This window comes from Rhinopithecus roxellana, chromosome 14 (genome assembly GCF_007565055.1).
Source record: "Rhinopithecus roxellana isolate Shanxi Qingling chromosome 14, ASM756505v1, whole genome shotgun sequence".
Classification (NCBI taxonomy): domain Eukaryota; kingdom Metazoa; phylum Chordata; class Mammalia; order Primates; family Cercopithecidae; genus Rhinopithecus; species Rhinopithecus roxellana.
The window spans coordinates 26,901,676-26,922,369 of record NC_044562.1 but is presented as its reverse complement, the minus strand read 5'-3'; the positions used below and the strand labels follow the sequence as shown (position 1 = coordinate 26,922,369).

Here is a 20,694-nt window from a genome sequence, read left to right as displayed (position 1 = left end):
CATAGTAAAATTTAGTCCTCTATAGATGGAACTTGGGTTATTTCCAGTGTGTTGCTATTACAAACAATATTACAACAGGTACCTTGTAAGTATCTCCTTTTAAACGTGAGCAGTTATAGCTCTAAGGTCAAGTCCTAGAATGAGATTGTTGGGCTGGAGGATAAATAAATGTGTAATTTTTAAAGCTATTGACAGGCTCCTCCCCATAAATGTTATACCATTTTGCATTCATATGATTAATGAAAAAGAGTCCCTCTCAGTTCACCCCTACACTTCCATTAACAGAATGTTAAACCTCTGCATCTCTGTCATCAGGGACAGGCGAGGAGTCCATTCTCTGCATGGTTTGTGTGGGAAGGTGGAGGAGGGAGCAGCTATACTGGGAACCTCGCCAGGGGTCCAGAGCCTGCTTTGCAGACAGCAGTGGGCATTCAGTGGCAACAAAAGAGCCTACTAGCTTTTTAGTTTTTGTTTACGTGTCTGAAATCTATTTTGAAATTTTAATTTAAAAATTAACAGTAGAATTGACTTTATGTTTGGCATAAAGTTCCATGAATGTTAATACATGTATTGATCTGAGTGATCCCCACTAAAATAAGGAACAGTCGCATCATCCCCAAACCTCCCTCCTCCTATCCCTTTGGAGTCACAACCTCCCCCCACCCCGAAACCCCTAGGCAACTGCTGATCAATTCTCCATCACTATGGTTTTATCTTTTCGAGAATGTTATCTAAATAGAACTACACAGTGTGTATACCTTGGAGCTTGACTTCTTCAGTTCGGCATAATTTCCTGGAGGTTTCATCCAAGCTGTTGCAAGCATCAGTAGTGTGTTGCTTTTTACTGCTGAGAAGTATCACAGTTTATTTACCCGTTCGCCCATTCAGGGCATTGGGGCTGTTTCCAGTTTGGGCTGATTATTAATAAAACTGCTATAAGCATGTACATACCATTACTGTGGGAACATAAGTTTTAGTTTCTCCCTAGTATAATTTTCATACTTTATTATGAGTAAGCTTAGGGATATTTTCATACATTTAAGAGACATTTATATTTCCTTTTCTGTTATCTGCTCATTTCTTTTATCCATTTTTCTTTTTGGCGGTTGTTGATTTTTCTTTTAGAAAACTTGGTTTAAGGGAGATCCAGATGGAAATGTTTAGCATTCAATTAAAAAATGCGGGCCTCAATTTTGAGAGAGAGGCTCAAAGAGGTGGATTTGAGAGGCACACTGATCGGGAATGGAGAGATGAAACCAGGGGGCCATGTAAACTCGAGAGAAACATGCAAGGCTTGAAGACAGAATCTGTACAAATGCCCATGTTTAGGATGTGGAAAGAGGAAGAGGTAAAGGAAGAAATCAAGAAAAAGACTTCTTAGAGGTCACAGAAGATTCGGGTTATTTTAGGGTAACATTAATAAAAGCTGAATTTTAAAGGTCTGATAAGTAAAGGGTTTAAATCCCAGAGCACAACGTCAAGAGAGAGACAGAGCATCTCTCTCCAAGAATTCCAAATAATGGGCCTACAGTTCATCCTGATTGTTGTAGCAAGGTCATAAGATTACCCCTGCACTATTCATTATGAAAGGAATTCAGTGCGTTGATTGGCCTCCTATGTCAGGTGCTTCAACTCCATAATTTCCTGGAACCTCATGGATCCCCAAGGGGAAATATGGGGCTGTTGGAAGACTTAGATGCTGAAGAAAAAGCCAATGAATGTCCAGTGAGTGGCCTTTGAGAGTGGCGTACAGCCAATGAATGTCCAGTGAGTGGCCTTTGAGAGTGGCGTACAGCCAATGAATGTCCAGTGAGTGGCCTTTGAGAGTGGCGTACAGCCAATGAATGTCCAGTGAGTGGCCTTTGAGAGTGGCGTACAGCCAATGAATGTCCAGTGAGTGGCCTTTGAGAGTGGCGTATAGCCAATGTATGTCCAGTGAGTGGCCTTTGAGAGTGGCGTATAGCCAATGAATGTCCGGTGAGTGGCCTTTGAGAGTGGCGTATAGCCAATGAATGTCCGGTGAGTGGCCTTTGAGAGTGGCGTATCATCTGAGTGCAGGAGCTTAGAAGCAGCTGCACATCAGGTTGAGAGACTGGAGGCAACATGTGTAGAAAACCCAAAGAGTTTGGCTCAATTTTGGCAACCAGGAAGCCTAAATGAAGGATTTGTTTTCCCCCAAATTAAGGCAATATCAGTGCATATTCATACACCCAAGAAAAGACACCACAGGGAGGGAGGCTGCAGAGATGGTGAAGCCTGAGGGGAAAGTGGAGGGGAACTGAAGTGCGCACTGGTGAAGCCCTGGAGCCAGGTGCAGGCGGTGAGGACACTCATCTCTTCCTCTGAGAGGCAGGCAGTCTCTCTCGTCCACCCTCACTCCTCCCCCATCCACCCTCACTCCTTCCCCATCCACCCTCACTCCTCCCTCCCTCACTCCTTGTCTTTCACCCTCACTCCTCCCCCATCCACCCTCACTCCTCCACCATCCACCTCACTCCTCCCCCATCCACCCTCACTCCTCCCCCATCCACCCTCACTCCTCCCTCCCTCACTCCTTGTCTTTCACCCTCACTCCTCCCCCATCCACCCTCACTCCTCCACCATCCACCTCACTCCTCCCCCATCCACCCTCTCTCCTCCCCCATCCACCCTCACTCCTCCCCCCCCACTCCTTCCCCATCCACCCTCACTCCCACCCTCACTCCTTCCCCATCCACCCTCACTCCTTCCCCCTCACTCCTCTCCCTTCACCCTCACTCCTTCCCCATCCACCCTTAGTTCTCCCACATCCACCCTGACTCCTCCCTGCCCCTGTCCACCCTCCCCACTGCAGTCAGACAATCTTTATAAGTGAAAACCCAGTCATATTGCTACCCAGTGAGAGCTACTTCAGAGCCTCAGGCTGCTCCCAGGATGTAGTACTCATGGCATGGGTTGGACTTTAGGGCCCTGTGTGAAGTGGCTCCTGCCTGTGTTCACTCTCTCCTCTCCAGCCCCCAGGGACCATCAAGATCCCTAGTCAGCCTCTTTCCCTCTGAAATAATGGTAACTCCCTGTCTCCTTACCAGACCGTGAGGTCCAGGACAGGTTGGGATGGTGTGTGTTTGGTTCACCTGGATCCTTTAGCACTGTGCTTGGCAAACAGTAGGTGCTCATACATGGCTACTGTATGAAGGATAGATGGATGGATATCCACTAATCTGTGAAACTTGCTGTTGCCTTAGTGATTATTTCTAAGATCTAATTCTTACCCATTGTTTATCCGAATCAGATGTCATTGTATTAGACACTAAGCAAGAGAAATAAATAATGAAGTTATTAGAAAAAGCAAGACCAAGCCTTAGAATTCTGTTATACATATAGGAAAAAAAGAATATATGGAAACATGCAAACTTAGGGAAAGTGCTTAACTCTAGGTATTGAAACTAAAAATCGATTAATTATATTGTGCAAAGAGAAGACTAAAGAAAGAGGGACATGTGGGACATCAAGGAGTTAAAGATATTTTAAGCAGGAAAGGAAGGGAGGAGGCAATGGAAGAAAGCAAGCTACTGTTCTAAAGAATGGGATTAATTAAATAAAGCATGGTACAACCGCTCAATGAAATTGTATGCACACTGTTTGAAATCCTGTCTTTGAAGGCAGGGTAGTAGTGCCAAGGCTGACGCAGAAGAATTTTGGTGCTACCACATCCAAATGTCTCCTCAAACCAACCCAAAGGAACATGTCCTCTACATAACAATGATGTGCTTGCTTTGTACATTTGGCTCCCCCAGCCGCAAGCTTCCCCCTTCAGCCAGCCTGCAGCCCAACCCCCACCTGCCAAGAAGGGATGGTGACACCTCTGTGAAGATGGTGACAGTATTTGTGATATAAGTGTCAAAATACTAGATTTATATAAGTTTGAAAGACAATGAGATTACAGTTATTCATTAAGAAAACAAATACAGAATTTATTCCAAAAGGTAAAAAAGGTAAAAGAAGATACGTAACATGAGTAGTATGGTTGCTGGGAGCATTTTTCTCCCATTTTCACTTCAAATTTTTACAACTTTACACTTTCTTTGAACATGTACTGTAAAATAAAACAATGCAAAAATTGTGTTTTAAATATCAAATTAGCCATATTTGACTCAAATTGTACCTGTATACAAGGAAACACTCATTGGTTCACACTGTTCTTTTCTCTCCTTCCCAAAGGATGTGCTGGGTGGCGTCCTGATCACCGCACTCCTCATCGTCCTCACCTACCCTGCCTGGACCTTCATTGACCGCCTGGACTCAGCCAGCCCCCTCTTCCCCGTGTGTGTCATAGTTGTGCCATTCTTCCTGTGTTACAATTACCCTGTTTCTGATTACTACAGCCCAACCCGGGCGGACACCACCACCATTCTGGCTGCTGGGGCTGGAGTGACCCTAGGATTCTGGATCAACCATTTCTTCCAGCTTGTATCCCAGCCGGCTGAACCTCTCCCTGTCATTCAGAACATCCCACCGCTCACCACCTACATGTTCGTTTTGGGTCTGACCAAATTTGCAGTGGGAATTGTGTTGATCCTCTTGGTTCGTCAGCTTGTACAAAACCTTTCGCTGCAAGTGCTATATTCATGGTTCAAGGTGGTCACCAGGAACAAGGAGGCCAGGCGGAGACTGGAGATTGAAGTGCCTTACAAGTTTGTTACCTACACATCTGTTGGCATCTGCGCTACAACCTTTGTGCCAATGCTGCACAGGTTTCTGGGATTACCCTGAGTCTCAGACAGTTGGAAACTAGCCCACTGGACATGAGAGCCAAGACATAGGAAAGTTATTGGTAGGCAAATCTTGACAACTTATTTTTCTTTAACAACAACAAAAAGTCATACAGCTGTCTTGCTACTACCAGATAAATGATGCTGCTGTGTGAAAGGAAAAACTATCTCATGGTGGTCATTAGTCTGTAATGGTTATGCTACAGTTGAACCCAGGCTAAAATCCATAATCTAGATCTTTAAAGGAACACCCCCACCCCGGCCCCTGCTCCTCTTTCTGTTGCATGGACTTTGGACCTAGTCATGGGCTGGCAGGAATTGTAGCCCGGCTTAGTAATAGCTATGAGCCCCACTGGGTTCAGGAGAGCCAACAGAGATGGGGTGATCTGGGAGGCTGGAGATAGAGCCTTTCTTTTCTATTACAACCTTGCCTAGCATGGTGTCTTATTTCCAAAATAGGAACCTTGGTCCAGAAGGGGTCGTACCATATAAAAGTGCATTTCTTGGACAGGGTGACTTCCTTATTGTTTATTTGGTGTTTTTTGTTTTGTTTTGTTTAAGACAGGATCTTGCTGTTTTCCAGGTTGTAGTATAGCGGCACAATCTCAGCTCACTGCAAACTCTGCCTCCCGGGCTCAAGCGATCCTCCTGCCTCAGCCTCCTGAGCAGCTGGACTATAAGCATGGACCACCATGCCCAGCTAATTTTTGTAGAGACAGCGTTTCGCCATGTTGCCCAGGCATGTCTCAAACTCCTGGGCTTAAGCAATCCACCCACCTCAGCCTCCCAAAGTGCTGGGATTATAGGCATGAGCCACTGTGCCCAGCCTCCTCCTTGTTATGATCAAATTACTGGTTGGGTGGTAAGACCACTGTGAAAGAAAGCTCACTGTGAAGAGATGAAAGGCAGAGGCAGAGCTGTGAGGTCATGGGGAAAAGCCTTCCTTATGAGGCCTGGTGTTCATGCTGAAATAGGGATCTGCTTTTCCTTGTTTCCATGGATTTTGCAGGATTCCAGGTACCATTAATACACTCTTCTGACCCACGAAACAAACTGGCTGCTCGCACCTCACCAAACAGGTTGGGGGGTTAGCCTTCAGCACAGGTGGATACATCTGTGATTCACTGAGATTCCCGCCCTCTCCTGCTTCCTAGTGGTTTGGGAAAGGCCCTCTGCCCATTGTCAGCAGTGTTTTGCTTTCGTACAAACCTGGAAGGCACTGGCATCTGCCTAGGAAAGTGGATCCGTAGAAGAACAGATGAACGCAATCCTTTCTGGAGCCTGACAAAGAAGGCTTCCTTGACATTGCCTGGTCCTGACAAGGCCTCCCTGACATTACTCCTCCAATTTCACAGTTATCTTCTGTAGATCTATTTTCTCATCTACTGAATAGAATCAGGCTCCCTTTTTGTCTTCCCACCTCTTATCTCTTGGCAATTTTAAGGGTAATGAATGCAAGAACAACTTCAGTGTCTCTAGGGAAAAAAAGCCAACCAAATACAAAGCCCATTAAGTCTACTAGGGTGAGTCCTCTTAACATGGGGAGGCGATGATTATGCAAACATTAGAGTTCCCTCCTCTTCAGTTCCTAAGAATAAGGAACGGGTATCAAGAACTGTTTTTAAAGTTAATATAACTATAGTTAACAAAGTATCCATTGAGGTGTAGTGCCTGTAGGACTGAAGCCAGTGCTTTACCAGCCCCACATATCATCACCATGTGCATACTCAGAAAAAATTAGCGTCCTTAAAAGTTACAGAGGCTCTTAACATGTTAAAACTGAAAAATCACATTTTTCTTTATTTCAAATATGTTCTACAGCCTTACGGTTGTGATGATATTTAGTATGTAACAGCGTTCCAATTTCTTAATATTTTTTAGCAAAACATCCTGTTTTTACTAATATTCTTCTCACATTTATTATAGTTAGAAGGCAAAGATCAAGATGACCTGCCATTTGACTGCTTTTACATCAAATTCTGCCCAGTATTTGCAGCACAACTCAGGGGAAGGGCCTTAGCTTGCAGGTACTCCCAGCCTGCATCTGCCCCTGCAGAGCAGTGGCTGTCAGCTGGATGAGGCACTTTTCTGTATTTCCATCCGCACGGCTGCCCAGCCAGAGTTCGCAACACTGGATATTTACACAAAATAATTGTGGTTGACCTGTCTGAAGCCAACTGACAAAAGGATCAGCTTTTCCCACATGTATCTTTTAAAAAGAGGGATTGTGATCATTGTCACAGCAGTGGGTGCTGGCATCTCATATATATGATATATATATCATATACATAATTTTTACTGCTGTCTCTATTTTTAAGTCCCAACAATAGGAAGGCCGGTCAGCTATACTGATATATTTAAGGCTGTCCTTACCTAATTTGGGTTGAGGCTGAATATATCAGCCACAGCACATTAAAGAATGAGTCAACGATTTGTCATAGGTTGGCCACTTTTTAAGTATCTGATTACTGCAACTGGAGAATGAAAAGTATATATTGGTGATGCCAACCTGTTTTTGGGCACTCCTGCTCTGTGGTGTAGAATCAGAAAAAACTTGATCGGGGGAAAAAAAGGCATTACCTGATTCACACTCTTGCCTTGCTAGCCCTCTTCCATTCATTTCTCACACAGCACTTTGCTCTGTTAAGTCCTCTCTCACTCTCCACCATTGCATGCCCCTTCAAAGGGTATGGGTCAGCTCCTTTCAAGACATTTGGAGTTTCTCTCTGGGGAAGGAGCGCCCCCTACTGGTCTGGCTTCAGTCTAGGTCCACGATCCCTCTCTTGATCTGGCATCTTGAAGATTAATTTAAAAGGCAAGCTCATCACAATGTAAGCCTACGGTCTGGCCAAACTTGCTTTTGGGAACTGTGACACCAAAGCCCCCAGGATTATCTGCCCCTCCGGGAGTCAGACAGAATGACATGCCTTTATCCTAATTGTCCACATTCCACCCCCAACCCACTGCCACTGTGGGCCAAGCCATCCATCTTGCAATCTTCATCTAAAACAGCTCTCATTTCATGCCAGTTTTGCTCAAACCTGCACCGTCACAATATATTCAGAAGATGAAAACTCAGAAAGCACCCCTGAATTAAAAACACTTACATGGCAGTGGCTGGAATTACTCTAAAACATGCCCAGTGATCTCACTGTAACATGGGATTTTCTCACCCAAATAGGCAACTCATGCTTCCTGAGTGTAATCAAAGCACGTGGTGTTTTTGGGCCATATGCACCAGATTTCTATTTTAGAAACCTTCAGCTGTCTTGCTTATGTACCGTATGTAAATTTATTCTTTTAAAAATCACTTTTATTTGATTTTGACTTATTAAATGCTTTAAAAGCCAGTGTTCTGTTTCCTTGGACTTTTTTCTTAATGTAGACCTTTTTCTCTGAGTTCATTGGACCTGAGTTGAAAAGGGGACAAAAATAAGAGGCAGGCTACATAATTCTCTGTTTTTGTCATAATCCAATCATGTACAAATGTTGGCAAGCCACGGAGGGCCCACCGGTGTGGTAACAGGAAAGAAGTGGCATGTTGGCATCCTTAAAGCCCCTCCTCTACTCCATGATACTAAAGAACCTCCTTTTACCTTACATGGAGTTAAATGTCACTATGTTTTGAAAGGTAAATTTTAAGTTTTGCTAGTTAAGGTAAGTAAAAGGTTTTTAGAGATGAGTTCTCTATCAGCTGAACCAAATAAACACAACTGTAATTCAAATTCACAGTCTATCACTGCAATGATCTGCTCTGCCTTTAAGCATCCCAAATTTGCTATCTGCGATGGTACATACAGTTGACACTGCCCCTTATTTGCAAGGGCGGACCTAGGACTCTATTTGTACTTCGAGCAGGACGTAGGAGATGTAATGCTCCAACCTATCCTGTGCAGTTTTCGCAGGACAGAGAAGACACAGAGGCAGAGAATTACAATTCAAGAGCCAAATGGTTAAGGCTGTAGGGAAGAGAAAATGACGACATGGGAACTGGGAGGAGGGGGAGACTGCATGAGCGAGGTTTAGAGAACAGATGGGGTTTGCACAGGGAATGTGACAGGAAGTAGGTAGGAGATGGTACTCCATGGCTACAGAACAGCTTGTCTGAGGCACTTCCCAAGCACCTCCGGCTCTTACAAGAAAAAACCAAACCATGTTGGTGATTGTAAGACTAACAGTGGTGGTGGTGAAATAAAGGATGAGCACAGGGCTGTGACACTGCGAAATCAAACCACATGAACGAGAAGTGTGAGAAGCCCCTCCCAGAGGGCGTGACGTCCAGAGGTAACTTCACAGACTCCTTTCATCACTCCTCATTGAAATACAGTTGCCCCCTGAACAACTCGGAACTCAGGTGTGCCAACTTCCTATGTAGTAAAAATGCATATAACTTACAACTCCCCCAAAACTTAACGACTAAGGGTCTGCTGTAAATGGGAAGCCTTTCTGATGGCACAATCAGTAGATTACCACATATCTCATATGTTATAGGCATTACATATTGTATTCTTAAAGTAAACTAGAGAAAAGAAAATGTTAAGAAGATCATAAGGAAAATACATTTACCCTTCATTAAGTGGAAGAGGATCATCACGAAAGTCTTCATCCTCATCATCTTCATGTTGAGGAGGCTGAGGAGGAGGAGGAGGAGGGAGAGGGGAGAGGAAGGGTTGTTCTTACTGTGTTGGGGGTGGCAGAGGCAGGAGAAAATCCATATACCACTGAACGTGTACAGTTCAAACCCATCTTGTTCAAGGGTTAACTGTACTCACCAGTCAGCCCGAGCACCTTTCCCCTCTGCCATCTCTGCACGCACAGCGTCATTCCTGTCCTTCTTGTTCCTCTCTTGGTGGACATGACCAACAGCTGGGACCTCCTTCTGTGTCCTTCATGCCCACTCCCTTCCTCAGTCTTCTCTTTGCTCAGTTCCCTGAACTAGTCATGTGAAACTTCCATTTTAAAAATATTTTACCATGATCCTGACTCTTCAGGGAACTTCATAATGCTCCAAGTCTTTATTTAATGATTGTGAATGAAGCCCTCATCCTCTAGTAAGAGGCTACCTAGGAGCCAAGTGGAACAGCAATATACGCCTATCTCATTTGAGACAAGAGATGTTTTCCTCAAAGCTGCTTGTGTTTTGACTTTTTTTAACTTGAATTTTAACTGCACGTATGGGTTTGCCGTTAAAATTCAAGTTAAAATTTTGATTCTTCATTTCTGTGAACCTAAGACTTTAATAGGTGACTCTGTGCACACCATGCATCCATATTTTTTCTTAAAATGAGACACACCTGTAGTACAGACTTGGATATTTACAGAATGCGCATTAAGAAGAATCAGAGTTAAATGTGGGCCATGAAGAGAATGTTAAATTCTTAAAACTGTATTTACAGAATGCGCATTAAGAAGAATCAGAGTTAAATGTGGGCCATGAAGAGAATGTTAAATTCTTAAAACTGTAGCCACATGAGACAGGGAGCCATACAAAACCAAAAATAATAATTCTTTTTCCACTCCTGTCTATAAGGCATGCAAAAACAAACAAGAAAAGGAAGGATGTAGCTAGGAGTTCCTCTGTAATGCTTCTTTAACGCATACACTCAACACTCTCTCTATGGCAAGCCAGATTCTGCCCAATGCAGGTGTTCAAATGTCAATTCCTCTTTAATATACACAAAGATGGCCTCAGATCATTGGGGGTGAGCCAGGGTGACAATTGGGTGCTGCCTTAATGCCCATGCCTGCAAGAGTCTTGTAATCTACCTGTATCTATGAGTGCAGATAGGAGTGAAGCCTCTTGGGCTTCCAGTCTGCAGTGTCTCTGTCACGTGGAAACCTGACGGGTGCCACTGTAAGTGGAGCCAATTATGCACAGTGCTCACTAAACACAGAGCATTTTAGCCTTCCTAACTGGCCAGCAATAAAAAGACGCTGAAGTATCCTGAAGATGAAAAAGAGATTTCCACGATGTCTCAATACAAACTCCAGTCTGGGCCTCCGCGTGACAGGCGTTGTGCCTAGTGTTTTGCACAAGTCATCTCACCCACGTGATTTGCTTAAGGGGCACCTCTGTCTGGCTATCTTGTCTCATCTGCCCCAGTGTCACCCAAGTGCTCCTTGTTTAAATGTTCTGCCCAAGACTCACGCCAAAAAATCTCTAATTAATCCCACCTATCTCCAGTGCGGCTTTTTCTCAGTACCTTTCTAGCAACAAATGTGACTGTTTTTTTCTGTGTCACAGCTGGTTTCTTGTCAGCCCTAAGCAGTTGGTTATTGTAGGGATAGGCATATTTTATTCCTGACAAAAAGCTGTGACATGTGGAAAGCAGAACATTTCTTTTGCTATCAGGGTTGATATCAACCAGGCACATTTTCTCCACATCTTCACCTTTCTGCCTAGAAGGCCAGATTTACTTCATGTCTCCAAGTCTCTGATTCCAGCGGTGTATGCAGCAGCTCTCTCTCATAGCCTCACCAGCACTCCTCACGTGATGGATTCTTCCCCAAATGTTTTCTTTTCTTTTTTTTTGAGACAGGGTCTCACCGTGTCACCCAGGCTGGAGTGCTGTGTGGTGCAATCCTGGCTCACATGGCAGCTACAGGCGCACACCACCATGCCTAACTAATTTTTGCTATATATATATATATATATATATATATGTATGTATGTATTTGGGGGGGTGGGTGGGTAGAGATGGAGTTTTGCTATGTTGCCCAGGCTTTTCACTAACTCCTGGGTTTTAGAGATCTGCCTACCTCAGCCTCCCAAAGTGCTGGGATTACAGGCATGAGCCACCATACCCAGCCTTCAAATGTTTTCTCATGGAGATTCATGCCTCTTTCCTGCCTTTCTTCAACAGAAACAAGGAAGGCCAAACCTTACAGATGAAGAATGAAAAGCTTGAGTGTGGACCTTGAGTATATTCTCAGCACACTCCATTAGTCACATCGGAAGAAAAAAATCTACAGGGTTTGGTCAGACATAATTCAATGAGACCCTTTGTTGGAGATATTTATTCAACTCACAGTCTAGCTACAATATTCATAGTCATCCTTTCTGCCTACTAGAAAGTCAAAGCAGAGAATACCTGAACATGAAGTAGACATCGTGGAGACTCAAACCGCTGTGCGTCTGCGTTGCCCTTCTTGCTGCCTGGCCCATTTGTCAAGCACAGTTGTTTGGCAGCTCTTCTTTTATCCAAGCAGGTCGTGTTCCCTACATGGGCTCTGCTCAGGACTCTGAGATGACTTGTGCAAAACACTAGGCACAACGCCTGTCACGCGGAGGCGCAGACTGGGGTTTGTATTGAGGCACGGTGGAAATCTCTCTTTCATCTTCAGGATACTTCAGTGTCTTTTTATTAATGGCTAATTAGGAAGGCTAAAATGCTCTGTGTTTAGTGGGCACTGTGCATAATTGGCCCCAGTCGCAGTGGCACCCATCAGGTTTCCATGTAACAGAGACGCTGCAGACTGGAAGCCCTGGAGGCTTCACTCCTATCTGCACTCACGGACACAGGCAGATTAGGGAACTGTGGCAGACTGTCCCAGAGGTGTACTGCTGCCTTGAATTTTATCATGCATGTCACGCTCTACTTTTTGAATGCAAGTTTTCAATAATGTGTTCTAGTTTGCTGGGACTGTCACAACAAAAGACTACAGGTTGGGTGGTTTCAATAAAAGAATTTTATTTCTCACAGTTCTGGAGGCTGGAAGTCCAAGATCAAGGTGCCAGCAAAATAGGTTTCATTCTGATCCCTCTTCTAGCTTGCCAGTGGCCACCATGTTGCTGTGTGGTCACATCACCTCTCCTGTATGTGTGTGCCAGGTAGGCAGAGAAACAGGGCAGCTCTCTGATGTTTCTTATCAGGCCACTGAGCTGGTCATGAGGGCCCCCCTCTCATGACCTCATCTAGCTCTAATCACCTGCCAAAGGCCTCATCTCCAAAGACCATCACACTGGAGGTCAGAGGGTCAACATGATTTTGTGGGGATACATTCAGTCCACAATAATATAAAAGTTATTCAAGGCCCTAATAACATTACAAGCCAGAAGTTGGAGAGCATATTCTGCTTAAGGCAATGGTGTCCCTTGAAGGCTATCTTTCTGCTTTTGGATAAAATGGACAGAAGGGCCAAAGTCAATACTCAAGTGTTAGGGTTAGTGATGTCACACAAAACATCAAGCACAAACAGATTAAGATTGAGAAGCAAGATTGTGAGCAATGTTCTCTCTCACCAAGCTGATGAGCCCATCATTGCTGAGAGCAGAGGCAGTGGTTAGGCTGGCTAGTTTGTGGTAGATTACTCCTGTTTAAAATGTGAGAATAGTCATTCAACATGTTTTACATTCAAAACATATCCTTTGACCTAGCGACTCCTACATCTAAGATGTAAGGTACTGGAATAATATATTGTTCAAGTACAAACGTCACATCAAAGAAGTATCTAATGAACTCTATGCATCTCTGAATGTGTCTGTCAAATGTGAATATTTATACAGTCTTGCACCCATTAGGACTGGTTTTCCTTGGGGCCCTAAGCCGTGCTATTTTGCAGGATCGGGGGTTCGTTGGAGCAGTGTTTATAATTTCAAACAGTTGGAAATGACTAAATATCCACCAACAGGGGAATAATTGAACTATTATGGACATCTGTACAATAGAATATTACCTCATTTAAAAGAATGAGATAGGTCTATAGGCACTGACCTGAAAAAATGGGACATATTAGTGAAATGTCATGAGAGATATGTAAAATAAAAAACAAAACTTTCTGCAAACCAGTAAGTAGAGCATGCCCCCAGAAAATGGGAGCAGGTGTGTGTGGCTGACTGTACAAATCAAGGAAAATGTCCAAACTAAGGAAACAATACAGGCTAAATTGTTGACAGTGATTAGTTACTTTAGGGAATAGAAGGAAGAAAGGTAGATTAGCTCAGGAAGACCATAGTTTGAACAGGTTTTTTAAAGTATTGGACTTAACAAGTTTTAACTTTTTGTTTTCCATTATTTTTATATTAAGTGTAGAAAGTCTCATTATTTACTTTTGCATAAATAAATAATGCAAATCAGTGAGTGGGCTGTAGACTCCAAGTCACTCTTATATAGTGTCTCAAACTCATTTATTGGCTATGTGACTTCTAAGTAAGTTATTGCTCTCTCTGAAACTCAACTGTTTTCACCCTACACATCAGGGAGAATTCCTACTCTCACACCATTATTAAACCAAAAAAATTAAAATGTGAAAAAAAATCAATTCAAAAATAAAAACAGAAAAGCAGGCCAGGCGCCTATAATCCCGGCACTTTGGGAGGCACCGGTGGGCAGATCGCCTAAAGTCAGAAGTTCGAGACCAGCCTAGTCAACATGGTGAAACCCTGTCTCTACTAAAAATACAAACATTATCCAGGCATGGTGGTGCATGCCTGTAGTCCCAGCTACTCGGGAAGCTGAGGCAGGAGAACACCTCCACCAGGAGGTGGAGGGTGCAGTGAGCCAAGATCGCCCCACTGCACTCCAGCCTGGGTGACAAAGCAAGACTCCGTCTAAAAAAACAAACAAACAAAAACCAGAAGAGCACCGCAGGACTGTCAGGCTGTAGTGGTAGAATTTAAGTTCTTTCTAAGCTAGAACAAAAATCAATTCCATTTAATTTTCACTTTAATACTACAGCTCCCAGTTTTTACTAAGAAGGTGTGCATCTTCTGTAATAAAGGCTTTTGGCAGTACTCACAGACTGCCCTGGCTCCAGTTCAAATGCTTCACCAGGGACAAGCATAAGATGATCTGGCTGCAGAGCCTCGACTCATGAGCTGAAGGTTCGCTTCTTCCAACGCGGCCGATGCTGTTTTTCTTCCTACCATTTCCTGTTTCCAAGGGCAGAAACATCTGCATGATGCATGGAGTTGATCTTTCCCCTTTCATGCTGGGATATACAATTATATACAATTAGGCATTAGCGAGTTTTTCATTACAAGTAATTTTGGCCACCCCCAAAAATATCCAGTGGGTAGCTGCTGACAGAACAAATGGTTCCACCTACTTCAACAATGGCTATCATATGATGATCCCTAAGCCATGATTTTAACTAGAGCGAACCTGAAACTAAGAGAGAATATATAATTAATAGTTGTGGACCGGTGAGCCATCTTGAACAGAACTGCCAATTCTACAGTTCAGGCTATTTCTCTAGGCATTTATCAGTTGGTGTTATGTAGTTAAAATTAGTAAAATACTACATGTTACATTACATTCTTTTCCTCCTAGCTTTACGAAGGTATAACCTACACCTGAAGTACACGTACCACCTCAATTAAGATAAAATTTCTATCACCCCAAAAAGTTTCCTCTTAACCCACTGCAGTCAATTCTCTTTCCTGAGCTCCTGCCAACCAACCTGCTTTGGACTTTTTTAGACTCTTATGTAAATAGAATTAAAGAGTCTTTTGTGTCTCTTGCTTTCACTTAGCGTACTGTTTTGAAATTCATTCATGTTGTTTTGAGGATCAGTAGTTCATTCCTTCTTATTGCTGAGAAGTATTCCATAGTATGGATATACTGCAATTTGTAACTACTGTAAGTAACACTGTGAACACTTGCATAAAAATCTTTGGCCATATGGGTAAACCTAGGAATAGAATGGCTAGATGGTAGGTGTATGTTTGAAGAGACTGACTCACCAGCAGTGCATGAAAAGTTCCACTTGCTCCAGTCTCAGCAATATTTGATTTATGAGTCTTAAATTTTAGCCATTTTAATGGGTATGCAGTTTATCATTGTGGATTTTATTTGCATTTCCCTGATGACTAATGACGTTGAGGATCTTTTCAAGTGCTCATTGGCCATTCATATATTTTCTTTGGGGAAATGTTTGTTCAACTCTTGCACATTTTTAAAAAACGGTTGTTTTATTTTTATTATTAAGTTTTAAGAAATCCTTATGCATGCTGGATACAAGTCCTTTTGGCATGCATTATTTTTAGAGGGCATATGTCATTTTTAAAATGTTGTAAGGATCTGCTTACAACAGAGCTGTGAAGGGTCAGATGGAAGTCTGTGTATTCACAAATCTTGCAAGTTAGACACTACTGCCCCAATTCAAGGTTGTAATATGGTTGGGTTTTCTCCTAGTAGTAGATTCAGCAAAAGATCCATAAACATAATTCTTATTTCACTATCTTTGTTAGCTATATCTTTTTTTTTTTTTTTTTTTTTTTTGTAGACAGAATCTCACTCTGTCACCCAGGTTGGAGGGCAGTGGCACAATCTCGGTTCACTGCAACATCCACCTCCCGGTTCAAGAGATTTTCCTGACTCAGCCTCCCAAGTAGTTGGGACTGCAGGCCCATACTACCATGCCTGGCTAATTTTTATATTTTTAGTAGAAATGGCATTTCGTCATGTTGGTGAGGCTGATCTCGAACTATTGGCCTCAAGTGATCTGCCCACCTCAGTCTCCCAAAGTGCTAGGATTACAGGCATGAGCCACAGTGTGCCCGGTCTTTGTTAGCTATTTCTACTAGGACTCTAAAGTATTATATTTTATCATATTTCTTATTACTTCAATAGTACCTGGGAACTTCTCTCAAACATTAGACCCAGCTTTTTTCCAGAGATGGTACCTACTGGAGAATTCTAGATTGAAGTAAGAAAGGAAATTGGGATATAAAATAAGGAGGATTGGCTGAAGCTTAGCTTCAGAAAAAGAGAGGCCTAATATCTCCCTATAAGAGAGAAACTAGTAGCTCAATTAAGTATTTAAAACCATGATTTTATAACTGACTGATTACAGTAACATGTATGGCCTATGGCAAAAATAAGCTTCTCATTGTTTACTAATGTTCATACTGCATTGACATCAATACTTGTCCATTTTAACTCTTACAGCAGAACAGATCTTCGTTGCACATACTCCATCTTAGAGTATCACAGACAGAGTAAAAAATACCTGTGCACCCTCACATATTTTGAATCCTTGTATTACAGATTTTTCTTTCACTTTAAACTGATCTCAGAAGCTATAATTGTTGGACCATAATTGATTCTTAAACGTTTTCTAAAAATATTGTTATTTTAGTGTTTCTCAATGATGAATACATGTCAAACGTAGAAAATCAAAGCTAAATCCCTCAGTTATCTCAAACTCACAAAACATGAACTCTCATCAATTATCTTGTTTTATCAATAAAGAAAGAAATGGGATCTTGCTATGCAGGAGTAATCCGCTCCAATGTGATGCTCTGATGTCTGAGGAGCACATCTGCCTTTCAGAACAGATCCTGCACTCTGCCAGTGCATTCCTCTGGCACTCCACAGGGCTTTTACCCAACAATGCAGCTTCACACACAGACATTCGTATATGGCACAAGCTGGTCTAATGCAGGGAAAGGGTGGTCTCTACCCACACAGCCAGACAGTGCTTTCTACTTTATTAAACATTAAAGCCCAAATAGATGTTCCCTGTGGAGGAGGACTAAAGGACACTAGGGGAGGAGAAAGGGACATTTGGGAAGAGAATCACACCACAGAGACCAATCTTCACAAAAAGGGTCCAATATTGATTTCTAGCGAGGAGCAGGGCATGGTCAGCTCAAACTTGGTGATAACGTCAGGATGAAGGACCCCAAGCTTCCCAACACTTTGACCCCTGGCAAAGATCTCTGCGCATCGCCCAGGGAAGAAAGCAGGCCCTGAAAAAGACAAAGTGAAAGAAAAATCAATGTTTCTTCGGGGAAAATGTCAATAGACATTTAACACTAAAAGCCCACTAGTCTACTTTAAAAATAACTATTCTTCTTTAAACCACTGGCTATGAAAAGAGAACGCTTCCTCATACTTTCTAGTATTTAAAAGAAGGATTTGCTTATCAAGAAACTCTTGCAAGGAAAAAATCAGGGGCAAATATGAAAATAAGGGTCCTGTATTTTTGGTAACAGGGGCCCGAGCAGGAATGATGAAATCATGGAGGCTGCTGAAGGCCCACAGTCAGAAGTCCTAGGGGACCTCTGCCTGCACTTGGAACCGGTCCTAAAAAGGGCAAAAGGCAGAAAATGAAACATAAAACTGATGAACTTGCATGGGAAAAACCTGTTTTCAAACAGGTTTTTCCATAGCAACGCTCACTGGATAAGACATCGACACTGAATTCATTTGCTCTGTACAAAGTCACTCTTTCTCACCTTATTACATAAAGAAACCGGAGCCACAGTATCATAGGCCGGCTACCAAGGGAACCACACCTCTGATGACAGGCCATGCTACCAACCCACATTCCCATCTGAAAAGAGCTTTCTAGGCAGTTTTGGAGCATCTACTGTAAAACCACAGCAAAGGTCAGCCCAACACAAGTCTGGGTTGATGCATTGTTTACTTCAAGACAGGCAGAAGGTTCTCCCTTCATCAGTGCCAATGCACTGATACAGCTTACCAGGACAGTAACAGTTCTTGAGGTTTACAGAGCTAAAAATGAACATATAGGCCCACTCCATATTCATGAAATTACCAGTGCCACAGGAATCTATCAATGCTCTGTATCTCCTGAGGTTTACAAATATGCCGACTCATTGCTCTCACCACCAACTTGAAAACAGATCAGGCCTGCAGCTCCTGACCGATTCAACAGAAACATTTACTGGCACAAACTATAAATACCCATGCAGAGCTGGGCCACAGCGTCCAGCCTGCCACTTCAGAGTGAGTGCATTATTGATGAAAGAGTAAACTGCTGAGCCTCTACTAACGGTTCCAAGGTCAGCATGCTTAAGAGATACAGAATCAGGTTGGAGGGGAGGGGAACCCGCTACCATCAAGTTAGTACCATAGAGACAAAGGCAATTACATATATTTCTTGACCAGCAGAGAAGGATTTTGTTTTTATTTCTGGGGAAAAAGCTGGAAAACATTCTAAATTGTCGGCTTAAGTAAACCCAAAGCAACAGAGGTGAAATATTAAGGTGGCCTCTTTTTCACATCTCTCCAAACTAGACAATTCTGCCTCACTGTCTTTTAAAGCAAGAATTTCAGCGACTGCATTTAACTATCTGGCTCTGCGTACTAATCCACACTTGGGGTGAGGGATAGAGAGGGAAACCAAATAAAACAATGCAGAAACCAAACCCAACTAATAACATAGAGCCTTAGTTTCATACGAATATTACTAAATCTGATAAAGATGGTACATTTTAATTCTATCAAAATAAATATCTAACTTAAAAGACAAAACTCTCCTCCCCTCGACTCCCCAAAGGAAAAGAAAAATCTTCAAATGACATGTAAGTGAAGATTACATAAGGTGTTAATGGTAAGCAGTATAATCAAGAACTGCAGAACTGGAAGGACTGCTGGGGACTATTTATCCCAGCACCCCAGCACCTCTTTACAGAGCTAGACTTGAATACAACCACACTACCTGAAAAAAGACACCAGCTTGCTGTGGTTTTTTTCAACTTTTATCTTATTAATAGATTCAAGGGGTACGTGTTCAGGTTTGTTACCTGGGTATATTGTGTGATGCTGATGTTTGACACCAGCCTAATTTTAAGGGACACTCAGAAAGGCAATGTTCAAGATCTTCCCTGGTAACTTTACTGTGTTTAAGAATCTTCATTGTACCAAAATCCATCCTTTCATCTATCTTCAATTCCAATTTGATTGGTTTCATTTTTACTGAAGCATAAAACCAAACTATTTTAGAATCTAAGCCAGATGTGCTAGTTCTAACAATGTTAGCAAAATAAAGCCTAAGAGATAAGAGCTTAGAATTTTTTACTTCATAAAACAACTTCTCGAATCAGCATTTTTTTAGCAAAATTCAGTTATATTCTTCTTCAGCTGCCAGCTCTACCTCTCTCCAGAAGTTTGGATCAAACTTTGCTTTAGTTCATTAACCAGTTAGGTACTTGATCAGACAAAAATATTTGTGTCACTAAATATAATTTTCCCTCTTTCCAAAGAAAAGCAAAGAAGAACTAACATTCACATTATGCTTTATTTAAAACATATCCAAGTATATGAGTATTCTACATAACATAAACATCAAAAGCTCTCACCTGGGCCCATAGACCCATCCAGGCCACTGCAGCATCTCAAACCACTCTGGAGTCAGAAGGCCTTCACAGTGGTCCAATGGAGCTGACAGCACATACAGGAGCCTGCTGCCCTCTTGTCCAATACTAATCATCCTCCCCTACCAACTCACACGTAAAAATGAAGCCTGCTGCCCTATCATCCAATACAAATTATCCTTCCCTACCAACCCACATGTAAAAATGAAGCCCAGTCATAAGATTTCTGCATAAACTCGACTTTGCTGAAAATTGCACGCTTTATATCTGACCTTGTGAAAAATGATAAAATGGCAAGTTAAAATTGTTATCACAGGTTAAACACGTGTGATTTTCTTATCAACTCCTCTTTTCAGCAAGGTTGAGTTTCTGTCCTCCTCATACACAAATTAAGAGGTATGCACACAAAAGGTCCTTCAAGTAGTCTATTGGTACCACAGAGAGAACCTAAAAAATGTGCCACTTGACGAGATATTACATGTAAACTAGAAATACTGAAGGAAAATATAATGTTACTAAAACACAAGCATTTCTTAGTGCTTTTGAAAACCTTTAAGGTTCAAACCAAACTTTGCAGGCAGAAGTGAATTGCTTCAAAGGACAGAAGAGAGAATAACTACTTCACTAAGAAAACAAGGGAGATATAGCCGACTCGGGCAACAATTAGGCCCTAGAGTTCACAGATGAGAGCATCTCCACTGTTGGCAGAAAGGGGGTAGTTGAGCACAATAACTCCGGTAGATTAATGTGATCATAGTGCTCTAGCTAGGACTAATGCATCTTAAAGCAGAGTATTTCCAGAAATAAAAACAGTCACATCTAAATGGAACAATATATGAGTCTAGGCTTGTGAAAAAATCAGACCTGGGTGGTAAC

General features: G+C 42.5%; 2 protein-coding genes across 5 annotated transcripts in view; one reads left to right on the top strand and one right to left on the bottom strand.

Moving 5' to 3' along the window:
* SGPP2 (sphingosine-1-phosphate phosphatase 2) overlaps window positions 1-4,915 on the top strand; it is a 140,159-nt gene extending 135,244 nt beyond the window's left edge. For 2 of the 3 annotated variants that reach the window (XM_030917065.1, XM_030917064.1), the window contains one exon: window positions 4,201-4,915. In XM_030917065.1, the coding sequence (XP_030772925.1) occupies window positions 4,201-4,752 (552 nt within the window). In that variant the 3' untranslated portion in view covers window positions 4,753-4,915. The remainder of the gene's footprint in view (window positions 1-4,200) is intronic. The other variant, XM_030917066.1, reaches the window with a different exon arrangement.
* A 12,252-nt stretch (window positions 4,916-17,167) lies between these two features.
* The window catches only part of FARSB (phenylalanyl-tRNA synthetase subunit beta), an 82,225-nt gene continuing 78,698 nt past the window's right edge, over window positions 17,168-20,694 (bottom strand). For both annotated transcript variants that reach the window (XM_010355441.2, XM_030916512.1), the window contains exon 17: window positions 17,168-17,445. In XM_010355441.2, coding sequence (XP_010353743.1) covers window positions 17,294-17,445 — 152 coding nt within the window. In that variant the 3' untranslated portion in view covers window positions 17,168-17,293. The remainder of the gene's footprint in view (window positions 17,446-20,694) is intronic.